Raw genomic sequence first — 14,962 nt, 5'->3', positions numbered from 1 at the left:
TTGATTTCTCAGTAACTAGAAGAGGATCATTAATATAACCTCACCTAAACCTTTAAAGCCTGACACAAAAAATTGGCAGAAATGTCTTATTTCTTTCATCTAAAGTCTTTATGTGGGCCATCAATAAAATAAATAAATAAATAAATATATAGATAAATAAAAAAATAAATAAATTCATTTTTCCGAACCGCCAGTCCATCACAGTTAATAAATAAATAAACAAGCAAAAGTGACTTTATGTCATTCAGAATTATTGTAAAGTGAAAAGTGTCCACCAGGGGACAGAGGACATTATCAATATGTATTTTCTTCTTATTTTATGCTGATTTCATCCAATGATTTGTCTCATTATAAAGTGCAAATAAATATTTTGAAAGACAGTTTTAAATAAAATATATTATTATGGAATCTCCCAAAATAAACATGCCTCAGAATGAACCAAATACTTAATTTCTTTATTGTCACCATGTGTATCAATCTTGTTTATACAAATTTGACAACTCTGTTTTTTTTTTAGTTCTCTAATGCACCCCCCGAGTGAAGTCCTCTGGTTACAAGGATAGTGCACAGGCAAGTTTGTGAAAAATTAGATTTACAAAGAGCAAACTGATAAAGAGTTATGTCTTAAGACTCTCATCGACATGTCAGCACTGTTAGTCTGTAGCCTAGTTTAGTAAATCTGTCCCCAAGTCTGTCAGATGCTGTGAAGTCAAGGCTTTTTACTGACCACAATGAGCTTGCTGTATCTGAAAACAATGGTGACGGTATCAGGACAGTAAAAGTTAACCAAAACAGTACTTATGGGTCCTAACGCTACCCAAAAACCCATGAGAAAGTCAAAGAAAGCTTTGGATTCTGATGAATATTCCCTACAGGAAACCCTTTTTATGCTGTAATTTTCCAATTAAAATGTGGTTAAATATTTTTTTAAAAAGCATCAGACTGCTTCAAAATGAAAGTATTTGTTAAAGTTTAACATCTTGATCTGTTAAAGGAAATTAAAAATAGCCTCTTACTGGAGTTGCTGATCCTGGAGCTCTAAGCGTTGCCTTTCATTGATTGGATATGTGTAAAAAAACACCATCCCTGCCAGCAGAAGTGCGATGGGAACTGGTGAGAACAGCACAATCAGAGCCGTCACCACTTCATCACCATGGTTACATGCACTTGCCTTGTAGCCCACAATCCTGCAGACAAGCAGTGAAGAGAACATGAAATACTGAGTGATATCCACATAAAACACACTGATGAAGCACATGGATGGAGGTCTTACTCACTGCAATGTCATGGTTGAGAGTCCAACAGAAAGCCCTCCAGCCAGCTTACTACAGAAGGCATAACCAGAGAAAAAAAGAGGCTCCAGGTCTTTACAGGAGGAGTGTTTCACAGCAAAGTCATCCATTACATCTGGGAGCATTGACCTGTAACAGTATAAGATGACATATTACATCTGGTTTAATGAAAAGTTCTGAACAGTCCAGAAAATTCTTTTCTTTTTCTAATGTTCATCTTGGGCTCAGGTTCAGATAGAGCTGATGAATGATTCATGTGCTCCACATGGAGGCGTTATGTCCAGACAGACTTACCAGGGCAGCAAAAACACGGTAGCCACGCTGAATCCTATCAGAACGCACATGGTCATGAAGACTGGCAGCTTACTGGGGACACAGGCAACTACCATCACTGCAGGGATGAAGAGCTGACAGAGACATGAAGAGGTCTCACGGCTCACAGAAATATTCAAAATATGAGGGAAAAAATGCTTTTATTTTTTAAAAACACACAAATTCCTCATTTCTCACCGATAGTCCGATGAAAACTGTGATCTTCTTTCCGATTCTCAGAAGAACAATTTGCCAAAAAGGAACTGCGATCGAAGCAGAAACCTGCAGAAATATTAACATCTATTTCATTTGAAACACCCATTAAAACAAAAATATTTTAAAAAATCGGACAAATTGCTTGAGTTAACTTTTGAGTGACTGGTGTCTGTAGGTTTTAGTTGCATTTTACCAGTAGGACCAGTAGGAGAAGCTGGAACTGGGCTCCTAGTCCAGCTGCATGACTGCAAAACAGTGCAAAGTTCCCCAAAGACATCTGGGATCAAACAGACGGGGAAGAAAAGGGTAACAAGTATTAATGTATGTATGCAGGAGTTTGGAAATGACACATATTCACCTTCTGATGGATGAATCATAAAGAAACAAATTTTCCACACATTTTATTCCTACAAACAGTAACAGTTTTGCCTTTTTAATATTTAATCTTTTTTTTTTTTTTTTTTTTTTTACTTTTAAGTAAAGTATACATGTCTACTTTTATAAAAAATACTTATAAAAAAAAACAGTTGTCATATTTATATAATGAGTGTATCAGAACACAGCTGTAATAATATATTATACAATGATATATACATACCTGAAATGCAAGTACGCTGAACACAAAGCCAAGCACAAGCCGCCGGTAAGGTACGTGGCACATCAGCATCTTTAGGGAGCTCAGATAGGGTGGTCGTACTTTCTCATCAGAACAGAGAGGAACTTGGGAGGGGAATACAAATAAGATACGAGATAAGATGAGATAAGATAAGACTTTATTTATCTCACAGTGGAGAAATTCACTGTTACATAGGCTCTCAGAAACAACAAGGAGGGTGCGAATATGAAAGGTGCAAACAAAGTAGATAGTGCAAATAGGTAGTAAATAATAATAATAATAATAATAATAAAAATAAAAATATAACTAAAATTCACTACGAGTTAAAAAATCTAAAAAACAAGCAGACGAGCAAAATATTATATACAATGCACATTAAAGATGTGATATACAATATATATATAAAATATAATATATATTTATATATAAGGTATATACATCTGTCTATACATACGATACATAAATAATAATAAATACTTAAATGAATAAGAAAATTACCAATACTCAGCTTGTTTTAGATGAAACGTTATGGGATTTATGCTGATTCAATTCAATTCAATTCAATTCAATTCAATTCAATTCAATTCAATTCAATTCAATTCAAGCTTTATTAAGGACACAGAATCCAGTTTCATATAAATGGAAAAATAAAATAAAATCATATATAAAATAAAAACTAAATTAACTAAATTAGATTAACTAAATCACATCACAATCTAAGCTGCTGAACAGCAGTGTAACTTAAAAGAAATAAATTCTTTTCCTTTTAAAATTGAAGATACAATGCATAAAAATCCAAAGATCTTAACCAACTATTAAAATGATGTCACCTCAGATAAATAACAACACATGACATATTACACTTTTATTTCACAATAACAAAAACTCTGAGCATGACTCAGTGGTTTGTCGAAGCAGCTTTAGCAGCAATGACTTGGGCGTAATTGTTTTCTGGAAGATGTCATTAGTATTTCCCAACGTTGCGAGAACCTGAGGGTGTATTTTCTTTCCCATGACTGAATGTTTTACTTAAAAGTGTTTGAAAGCTGCTGTGTCTGAGTGACTCACCCTGCTGCTCCCTCACTCCAAAGAAGAGAACCAGGCTGCAGAGGAAAAACAAGGCAGCCATGACCAGAGCTGAGGTCAGGAAAGCTTTTTTCTGGGGGGGTTGAAATGCAGACATGACGTTGTAACTACTAAATAAAGCATGTTAAACTGTCTACAAACTCAAGATGCATAAAAAACACAAGTCAAAAGGTGAAACCTTTGTTACCGTGTTCTTAAACTACATCAAGTTGTTTCATTTTTACAGTATAACTTGTGGTATTATGACAAACACGCGTTATTTTATACTTCTGGTGGTTTTAAATGAGCAGCATTGCTTTCCATGACAGCATATATAGTCCTTTGAAAAATACAGGATAATCAATAAGTAGATTGCAACCCCACAAAGTAAAGGCTCTGTGTTCATATAAATAATAACAGAATGCAATGATTGACAAATATAATAAACTCATATTTTATTCCTAATACATATAGAAATAACAGACAGTAAAACCAAGACTATTTACTATTTGATGGGAAATATTGACTTATTTTGAATCTGATGGCTTTGTAGTTTCTGTAATTTGTGATAAACACCTATAAATCCACAATGTGATTATTAAACTGGTTTTTGTCCTTACAATGTGAGCGAAAGGACAAGCATACACTTACAGGCAACAATGCCTGCATGAGGCCAAGAACAGTAAATTATAGGGTGAACAGATCTCCCCCAGCACAATGCCAACACAAAGCTGCTTGGCTGCATGAGAAACATGAGCCTCATCTGAGTTGGGCTTTCTTTTTCCCTTTCCTGCAGAAGGTACCGTTTCCTGTAGGGAGGCAGTTTGAGGTGTCTCATGGGTCTGGTCCAGCTGATCACAGGCCTCCTGCTTCTCTGTGTTGTACACAGACACAACTTGTCCCTGAATCACTGAAGCCAGCAGCATCGCCACCATCTCCACACTCATTCCTACCGACAGAGGAGAAGGAGAAGACAAGCCTGCATTTTGTTTGGCGATTGACGGCTCTGAGATGCGAAGCGGCAGGTGAGGCTTGTTGATCTTACTGTAGGCGGTGGCGGAGTCTCTGTCCCGCGGATGCCCCCCCAGGAACATGTTCAGTGATAAGTAGGGGACGTTATAGCACTGTTCACAGACGGCACAAGAACAATTCAGAGGATATGGGATGTGTGAAACTGAGTAGCCATGGTGACGCAGCTTGGAGGAGGATGGCAGCAGATGCACAAACATTTACAATAAAGTGAGGTCACCATGGCAACTCAAAAGAAAATGAAGAAATGTAAAGAAAAGCTTGAGGGTAGATGGCAGGCAGTGTAAGAAACAAAAAAACGTTGTACTTCCAATCACTTTCTCTACCTTTCTCAAGAGAATTTGTACACAAAAATGTACTTTTAACATTAAAAATACTTTTATGCATATATGACTACAGTCACTTTTTAGCAGCCAGATGTTTCCAGAAAGGAGTCTATCCCCTCTTTATGGGTTACGTCAGTCTGACGGCTTGTGAGATGATTTATAGTACAAATATTACACTCTCAGACAAAAAAAGAACCTAATTATACCTTTACTGATACAAAAGCTTGTCACTGGGATGGTACGCTCAAAGTTACTGAACAGCCAGAGAGACAATAAAAATGAACATAATGTGAAAGAAGTTAAAATCTTAGTTAAGCCTGTGTGAAACCAGGAAGTTAAAAAAATATATAAATACAAAAATATTAATGTAATATAAAGGTTTGGCACAACTATAAAGCCATTTATTGTATTGGGCCTGTATTTATGCAGAAACTATAAAGCTATGAGTGAAAAATGGATACAAATAATAACCTTGAGGTCCAGTTGTGTGAACTCTAGGGTGCATGAATCCAGATTGTTCCCTGGGGAAAGAAATGTCCTCCCACTGTACCTTTTTTATATGACGATGCACTGTAAAAAAAAAAAAAAAAAAAAAAAAAAAAAAGTTTTACCCTTAAAACCATCGATTAAAAGGGGAAAATTTTCCTTTGATAACAAGAATCTTTAATAGTAACAAACTTGACTAGTTATATTTTCTGGGATTGTAAATATTAAGCAATTAAACAACAAAAAGCTGCTTTTTTTCCTGAAAAATTGTATAAAGTCACATAAAAAGGGAGCTCAGTAAGGATATAAGGGTCTGATCCGATTCTGTTCAATACCAGTCTCTAAAAAAAGAAATACAACACTACACTACATTAAAAACTATACAAAAGTTTAAATACATCAACATTTGTAACAAAGTATTTATAAAATAAAAGCTTTACTAAATCTGACTCATCTTACCAGGGGTCCATGTGGCAAAGCAGCAGGTCTGATGACAAGTTTAAATTATTATTTTACTTTTATAAAAGGCATGTCTCTTTCATTGTTGTGTGAAAAATGTGTTTAAGTCTAAACCAAACCAAGAACAAGCTCATTATCAGACTGTGAGCTACGCGTGATGCAGACGGCCAAACTGCTCAGAGAAAATAAAACACCTGCATTCAAGGATGAACAGCTCTGAGCGGAGAACAGGCTGCCATTGTTCTGCATTTCCAACGCGCTCAACAAGGAGCGTCAGACAAGGATAGAAAGCTTGAGTTAACGCCTACACAGAGACACGGACACTTTGATTCGGTCAGCTTTGTCATTATTTTCTTAGTTTGTCATCAGACATTAACTAAAAGAGAAATTCCTCAACAAACATCTTCACTCTTAATTCCTAAAAGTGTTTGTGCAGAAATCATTCAAGGATCTAGAAACATGAAACTGCATTCATCAGTTTGAGACAACAAATAGTCCCAACCAGGGTTTGCATGTAACTCCTAATACTGAACAAGGGCCCAATTACATATACTTGATTACTATCCAAAACGGTTAAAACTGGACATTGAGACACTTACACTCATGAGTGTCTCAAAGAGGCAGGCTGCCACGAGGAACCACAGCACAGCCTCTGGGGTCGACCCTGTGGTTGGCACAAACCACAGCAGCACATAGGACAGCATGCAGAACGGCGTGGAAATAAGCAGCCTGACAGACAGAAGTGATGGCTAAATACAGCGAGCAATGGATGGATGGATGGGGTTAATCATGCAGCTAAATGAACTGACCATGGGGTGAGTTTGCCAATGGGTGTCCAGTTACTGCAGCTCACCAGGTATCCAACCACAGGGTCCGTCACGGCATCCCAGGCCCGACTCACAAATAAAATCATGGACACGTAGGAAGCCTCCATCTGTGAAGATATTCCATCCACATTCAGGCTGATGGGCTTCATCTTCAAAGCATAAAGTCCAGTTTTGCAAATGCAAAAACACATTTTGCACTTTTTTTTACCTGCACAACATCCAGAAGGAAAATCTGCAAGGAAATACTGATAGCTGCTGTGGTCATCTGACATGGGACCCCACCCACGGCATAACACACCTTTCTGGCCAAAGGAATCCCCTTTGACCTCTACAGAGGCAAGACAACAGCTGATTCAGTTTGGTTTTTTTTTCTCCATGGATTAGTTCTCACTCCAACAGCTGAGATGTAACTTCTAATTATTTTGGATTTACGACTAAAATAGAAACTGGAAGAAGTAGGAGACCAAGCCAAGTGTGGATATAAGCAGGACAACTCAGTTGTTTATTATGTCTAATTTCATTATTAGTCATTTTAGAATTGGAATCAGAGACAGAAAAAATGAGTTGAAGTTCTTTCATAGGTAGAATAGAAAGAGAGGGATAAATGTGTGGAATGTGGGGTATGTGTGTGTATATATATATATATATATATATATATATATATATATATATATATATATATATATATGTCTGTGTGTGTGTGTGTGTGTATATATATATTTATAAAGCACTTTGTGTTGCTGTTTGGTATGAAAAGTGCTTTATGAATAAAATATGATTTGATTGGATGTGATTAAACACCAGTGTGAATTTTAGGATTTCTATCAGCTCCATTTCCTACACAGGAAAAATCTCTTATTTTAGTTCTTTCACACAGTGGGGCATGAAACTGTGGATTGCATGTCCAATATAAATTCCTGTGTAAGGAAAAATGTTTGCAAAGAAAATAAAAATACAAAAGGTGTTTTTTTTTTTGTTTTTTTTTCCTTCTTTGTTTTCTTGAAACAGAAAAGCTGGAGCAAAAACATCTACTACCTTCCATTGTCTAAATATTGTTCAGAAATGTAGTTCATTATCTGTAGAAACTTTATAAAAAGAGCAGAAAATGTTTTGATTAATTTTGCAGTTTGCCTAAATGACTGTAAAAAGCGAACACTTGTAGTGTTGCTTCTCATTTTGAAGCGTAAATTGATAAATACTGTAGTTTTACACGCTAGTATATGTATAAACTATTTTTGTTTCTATCACTGCATCAAAGAAACTCACAATAAAATAGCTGTGGAGTAGAATTAAAGATTATATATTAGTATAATATTAGTTTTACTAATAATGCTAAAATCTCTTAATCAAGAACACAAAATCAGCTCATTTCTTACCGTCAGCTGATCAGCGGTGCAGGACTCATCAGTCTGATTTGAGAGACGATTTCTTAATGTTTGAAGTTGATTTGCAAAGTTCTGAAAACAACTCATCGTTTCAGGGCAGAAAAACTAACATCTGAAGCGAATCACCATGTGGACACCAGCAGCTCCGAGTGTTGCTTAAACCTTGTCTGAGTGTGGTTGAACAACTCTTTTGTATTTGAGAGTGAAGTATCGTGATGCAATCCACCTGCTCACTTTACACACTTTGTGTGACTGGTTGTTTGTTTTAGAAAACAAAATGATCAGATATGAACGTAACAGGATGCAGAGTATTAGAATCACTCTGCTCATTTATAAAGAACCCATTTCTTAAGATGTAAAATAGAACTAATAAATGTTTGAAGTGTAAATTTAAAGGAGTTAATTTTCCCCCAGACTTCTGGCTGAGTTGTTTCTCTGCAGCAGGCGTTCTTTATAAAGCCTTGAATAAAGCAGAGCTTTTATTAAGAGGAAGCTGCAGATGTGCACATGCTGCAGGAGAAAGTGCATCAGTTACAGCCTGCTCTGACCTCTTGTGGAAAACATGTGAAACTATCCTCCATTGTTTTTCTTTTTCATAGTTAAGCAGGACAAAAAACGAGCTTTTAAAAAGGTTTTGTACAAATTTAGTCATTTTCATCATTTATCATTTTCATCATCTAAATAGATAAAAACCTCATTGCTGACATGAAAGCTGTAAATGCAGAAGCACACCTTTATATTTATCACTTTTTCCACATGCATAATATTTGAATTATCAGGTCCAGGTTAGAAACCAAAGATTAGAAACTGTTTCCTGTTCCTACAACACCTTGCAGAGCCTGAAAAAGCTCTTCGGTGGTTGCATAGGACCTTTAGAAAGCAGCTGCTAAAAATAATTTTACTGTCAGGAAAATCATCTACACCAAGATAAATTTACCCAATCATGAAGTTTTCAGAGAAACTGAGTAAAAACAAACAAAAATTCTCCAACAACCACATACTTGATCTGCAAAGGAGGGGATTCAGTAAAAACAGCTTTCCAAAAAGAGCACGAGGAAACTTGCAGCTCAGCAGCGCCGGGAGGGCAAAGAGCAGGCTTTTAGTTTTATATGCTCTGAACTGATGAATTAAAAGACTGAATTCTCTCCCCACTAAGATTTGATGTGGTGTAAATTTTACTGTGCAGAATAGTTTTGTCGTTTCAGGCTGTGGACAGCTTGCAGTCACTGATCTGAATGTGAACTTTGCCTAAACGTTTAAATAAAACCTGAACTGGATTGTGATTCTTAACGCTACAACATCCACAAAGTATTGACTCAGAAAGACCAAAAGGAACTTCATAAAGAGACCAAAACAAAGTGTGAATATAAGCATTAAAATGTGCGAGAGTGAAAGTTTAACAAGTGGTTTAAGTTGGTGTCTGCGTGTCAAAAGGACCAAAAATAAGTCGTTTCTTCTAAAAGACAAGAGTGTGTCATCTCCACAGAGCAATATGATTTTTTCTCATTACTTTAAATGCACTGGTTTATTTTTAAAAAAAAAAAAAAAAAAAAAAAAAGCAGTTTCTTTGTGAGGTTATCTGTATGTACAAAATAACATTTGGTGAGATTGTCGAGTTAGATCACACAAAGGACCGAACAAGATGCTTGCTCTGCGTTTACTTTTAATGCCACTCGTTTACATCAGAATGTGTCGTCCACTGAAGTCACTTCTATGTCAGAAAGCTGCAACAAACCCTCAGACTGGCAAAAAGAATGTAAGTATGTGATTTCCAGTAACTTTGTGAAACCAGAAAAAATGAGAAAAACAGAGTAAATTACTTGGAAAATATATACCTGCTCCATAGCTCGGTTTAATAAACGGATCCCATAAATTCAGACATTATTCAAGTTCACGCTGAAAATGAAAAGAAATCAAAAAGTTTCACTTTTGAAGTAGTTTCTACAAGTTGGTGCTCTTAGTTTGGTTGTCCTGCCGCAGACCATAAAGCCATTTAATCACTCTCGCATTTCTCTCTATGACTGAAATACCGTAAGGAACACGATCTGAAACTTTGCCAGCGTCTTCATCCTCCTCATCGTCTCCATCCACTCTGCCGGAGCCTCCACACTCGGACCCCGGAGCGCTGACGCTGCGAAACCGAGCGAGTGACACGATGTCGGAGCTGGACGCGGTCAGCTCCTGCAGGTCTGAAGGGTCCAAGCCGCACAGGTTAAAGAACCGCTCCAGCTCAGTCCCGGCTCGGGAGTACCGGTCGCTCATGTCAGATTTGGAGCGGGTCAAAGAGGGACGCTTCCTCGAGCTGGAGGAGGACAAACGCGTGATTGCTGGTGAAGGAGGAGGGTTAAGAGGGAGATTGGGGGGAGCAGGTGGAGCAGGAGCCGGGGTCTGGGCATGAGGGGAGGGCGCGCTGTCAGGTTTTGATGGAACTACAACTGGTTTCAGAGGAGAGGAACGTGGCGTGGTTCTGGGGTGGAAAAGACGCAGATTTGAAGCACCTGAGGGGACCAGAAACTGGGCGTGTAAAGGCACCGGCTGCAGGGGTTGCCGTATGTACTGAGGTGGTCTGCAGGCGGTCCTCACAGGACCAGCCTGGGGCATGACGTCAACTCGGCGTACGGTCCCTGCAGCTGGAGCTCCTGGAGTACCGGGACTCTCCGCCTTAGCAGGTCCAGATGCTTTTAATCTCACTTTGGCTAAGATGGACCTGTCAGGACGTGGAGGTGGACGTGGTTTCTCCTTTACCTGCTGTGCAGCTGCAGGAGTTTTGTCGGGGGAGGTGTGCACTTTACTGTCCTGTGACTCTGCAGACGTGCTGGACTGCGGTCCATCCGGGACGTCACTAATGAGGTTGCTCAAATGCTCCAAGTCGAGCTGGAACTCCTCCTGCTTCACCTTTGTTTGAGTGGGGGCTTTTCTGGTGGGACGCAGAGGCGTGCTGGGGTTGAGTAGAGGCCTGCGCACCTCGGGGGGCCTGACTGGCTGCTGTTTGGTAAGAGCCACCTGACTCTTGACATATTTAGCTTTGTCTGCCTCCAGTCTCTCCACGGCACTCTGCTTTGGCCGGGCTGCTTCTGTTGGTCTTCTCTGGTAAAAATCTGGACCCACCGGGCCCTTCGGCCGCAAGCGTGGAGGTGAAACTATTGCAGCAGCCCTGGTCGGTTGCTTCACTGGGTGTTGGAGCATCCCCACCGGCATGGTGTCACTTAATGTAACTCCCGTAGTCGCCCACGTCTTCTTCACCGTGTTTTTCTCCACAGTTTATTTGTGCCTTTGTGGGGCTGCCTTGTGATCGTCTTCAGGACATTTTCAACAGATGTAACCACGGCATCTCAATTGAAATCAGGCCTTTTGACTCCCTGTGGACAACAGACACATCAGTCAGCAGAGCAGAAGACGATGGATCACTAAACGCACTTGAAGTGCAGCATTTCACAAAACCAAAAGATGGTCACAGACGTATTCTGTATGTTATTAAAAACTGTGTTTCTATTTGGTATTTAATCACTTTCCTGAATAACAGGGGTGGGAAAATCAAAAATCTGGATTTTTTTGCTTCACACTTTTAAAATGAATTTTTTTTTTTTTTTTTTTAATCAGTTTTTTTCAAATAAATGAATATAGTCCATTATAAATTTGTCATTTTTGTTGTTTTTATTGATCTTTTTACTTGTCTTCTTGGGAATGATAGCAGCAGAATGATGGTCTGGCTTTTTGTGTTGTTTATTTCTAATTGAAATCAAGAAAAATGACGTTAAAAAAAAGGTTTGATCATTTATTTTTGTTTTTAATCTACAAAAATTAGCAATATCAAAGAATTGTGAGAATCACAATTTAAATCAAATAGGCACCCAAAAAAATCTGAATCAAAACGGGACAAAAGCATGTTGTCACAGCCCGACTGAATAATACATTTTTTAATTCACTTGGAATGAGCCATTTAAATCAACTTACCATAAGTCTACATGCATGGCAGCTGCTATATTTGTTCAACCTTTCTTTAATTACAGCATCTCTGAAAGAGCAAACAACTCTATATTCCCGTTTCTACTTTGGTACCGTACAGATCAAGGCAATTTTCTTTTTAGTTTTTTTTTTTTTTTTTAGCATTTTTACAGGCAAAACCTGGGAAAGACTACCAGAATATTTGATTTGAACAGCCCCACTTTCTTGGGATCCTTCTGTTGGGGTCTCAATCTTATTAAATGAAGTAGCTTTACACAATTCAATCCCATGACTGATCACTGGAATCATCACTTCCTTTGGCAACAAGTCTAAATATACCTGTTTTAAAGCCACATGCAGGAAGAAAGAACAGTCTGCTGGATGTTTACTGTTAATGTTCTTTGTTTCTGTGTCGCATTTCCCCACTATGACCTCAAGTTATTACTTCACGCCATTACATAGCTGAAGCATCTATTGCTATCCAGTCGATACGGTTGGTAGTGGGAATGCAACAAAGATCAGGAACCAAACCACACCAGTCCACATGCAGATGAAAAAATGTTTATGTCTGTAAGAATTTCACAATTGTGTGTATTTTTATGCAAATATTTACCACAAGATGCCAGTGTATTTTTTTTTACAAACTGTACATTTAAAGTAGCGCCATTTCATCACCGACTTACTCTGATGGTAAAATACCATATATTATTTACATTTTTGGAGCTGCCGACGTTGTTCTGCAGGGTCCTGAAGCAGAGAAGCCGCAATTCAAAACCTTTGCTTTTGTAACATACCTGTTTTAAAGCTAACATGCTAGCAACTGGATCCCAGTACGCTGGCCATTTTGAACTTGCAGCATAGCTGACTTGTTAATGAAATGCAGGAGGATATTATTATTGGAAGATGTCAGGGAAAAAAAAGAGAAAGGCAGAGCAATAATAGACTGACTTTTACTGACTGAAGAGAACTCAGAGAAGATAAAGGATGCAAAATGGATGCTGGATTAGCTGTTGTTAGGGGGCGTCCGTCTTTAAAGGGGGAGACAAAAAAAACATCCACCCCAAAAGACAGACAAATCTCTTCTCCAGACACTCAGCCCTTTCCAAACCCCATAAAGCCTCCTCACCCACAAACCCACTTCCTAACAACTCCAACCAATCACTTTCCAGCAGCCTAATCAGACTACCAAGTTCATTGGCTGCCGGCACAAGTCGGATTTAAATAATTACCAGCAGTCATCAATCTTTCTGCAGACAAACACACAATAAAACTGACACTTCATTTTCAGTTGGTGGGAGGCCTGAGAAAAGAGTGGTGGAAATGTGTGTGTGCGTGCGTGTGTGTGTGTGTGTGTGTGAGAGAAAGAGAGGGGTGATGGGGAGCTGCAATCAGGACAGCTGTCATCAACCCATTGTCTGGAGGTAATACAGAGCAGATCACACACACCAACAGCTGCTATGTGAACAATGACTCTTCATCTTTAAATACAGCAGCAACTTACCAAGGTTTAGAAGAATCTAAAGTCTCTGTGGGACAAATTAAAGCAAAACAAAAAGCACTATTCTTTGTCATTTACAAACCTCTAAGTAGTGAAGATTAAGCACTTTTTCTAAGCTCCTGCGTCTGATAAAAATCCAGTAATGTGTGCCGCTTGAACAGTCTGCATCTGCCAGTCAAATTCTCTAAATATTTGCCATTCCAGTCTGAGCTGGGCCAAACTCCTGCTGACAGGGATATGAAACTCACCTGCCTGCAAGACCATCCAGAAGCATAAGAAGCGTATAAAAGACAAGCAAGCTGACGGCTTGCACGTCAAAGAGGAATGTCAGGAGGTGGATCAGACAAACAGAAATAGAGCCACTAATATATTGTTTCCAAGTCAAGTGCTGGCATGCTGGGAGTAAATTACAATCATGGAGTCAAGCAGGAAGTGAAAACACGAAGACAAAGGCCAGGTAAACAACTGTGCTCAGAGGTTCAGCTGAGGCCTACGCAGTAAGTCTTGCCTTGACAAGCCTTTAATTAGGAGTTCATTCAGTTTAAACAGCTTTCTTTCTTGGTTTTTCTTTTCCTTTAGGAAACTCACCTGGATTTGATTAAAATTAACTCCTGACTCCCTGCTGGAGTTCTTGTTGAAGAAAAAGCGACAACACGACGGCTCTCTTCCACATGAACGTGTTTGAAACCTCTTAGCAGCACAAGACAAACCTGTTTGACAACTCATGTGTGAGGCTCCTGGCCCCGCCCCCTCCTCCTGATTGGACCAGTCAGTCCGAAGCAGGAAGCAGGAGCTTTGATCACGTGACCCTGAGATGTTATGACGCCTACAGAACGATAAGTGGAGAAAGTATTTCTAACTTTCACCAAAGCGAAAGTAACACATTTATGAATGTTATACTAAAAACGTGGCTCTGAAAACATTTCAGGAGGATAATTTGGAGTTTTATTTGGACAAAGAACTGATTATTACCTATAATGGACTCTGACTTACATGGCTTTTCATTACTGACAACGAGGTCATGTGGATGGTTCAGTTTATTTGTTCAGGTTGTTTATTTAAATGTTAATGTATGTGCCCAACTTGTAAAGGATGGACTGCTGATGTTGATTCAGATCTAAATGTTTTGTTTGTTTTCTATTCAGCCTGAGCATAATTATGCAGTCTATGCAATTACGATTATTACTCTTGTAATAACGATTTTATTCACTTCTTTCCATTAGTTTTCCTGCAAAGCCAAGGCCTGGTGGTACATCCCACTACCGCTGAAATTACACACCATGATGCCTGTTTTTGCAATTAAAAATGAATCGAAAAATGTGTGAAAAATGCACATAATTAGATGAATGTTAGATAAATTTACTCATATATATATATATATATATAATATATATAACATGCAATCAAAGACACATAACTTCTTTCGCTCACCCCAAATAAAAAACAAAGTACAGTAACCCACACAATGTACATAACAGGTAACCTTAAAGTCATGTGATCACAGGC

General features: G+C 38.5%; 2 protein-coding genes across 2 annotated transcripts; both read right to left on the bottom strand.

Moving 5' to 3' along the window:
- Nucleotides 1-709: 709 nt before the first annotated feature.
- On the bottom strand, nucleotides 710-9,857 carry mfsd2al2 (major facilitator superfamily domain containing 2a-like 2; the record flags this gene model as incomplete). Its single annotated transcript, XM_079238568.1, has 14 exons — nucleotides 710-746; nucleotides 1,017-1,187; nucleotides 1,278-1,421; nucleotides 1,587-1,699; nucleotides 1,803-1,886; nucleotides 2,014-2,097; nucleotides 2,419-2,540; nucleotides 3,505-3,595; nucleotides 4,305-4,450; nucleotides 4,547-4,625; nucleotides 6,401-6,530; nucleotides 6,611-6,735; nucleotides 6,837-6,956; nucleotides 9,849-9,857. 14 exons carry the CDS (start codon nucleotides 9,855-9,857, stop codon nucleotides 710-712), a joined length of 1,455 nt encoding a protein of 484 aa, XP_079094694.1.
- Nucleotides 9,858-9,954: 97 nt separating this feature from the next.
- fam110a (family with sequence similarity 110 member A) lies at nucleotides 9,955-11,211 on the bottom strand (the record flags this gene model as incomplete). Its single annotated transcript, XM_079239584.1, has 1 exon — nucleotides 9,955-11,211. The coding sequence occupies one exon, from the start codon at nucleotides 11,209-11,211 to the stop codon at nucleotides 9,955-9,957; it is 1,257 nt and encodes a 418-aa protein (XP_079095710.1).
- Between the last annotated feature and the right edge of the window lie 3,751 nt (nucleotides 11,212-14,962).

Source organism: Telmatherina bonti, assembly GCF_933228915.1.
Source record: "Telmatherina bonti genome assembly, chromosome: 4".
NCBI classification, from domain to species: Eukaryota; Metazoa; Chordata; class Actinopteri; order Atheriniformes; family Telmatherinidae; genus Telmatherina; species Telmatherina bonti.
Note: the sequence above shows the minus strand (reverse complement) of the source record. Positions and strands in the feature narration are given on the sequence as shown.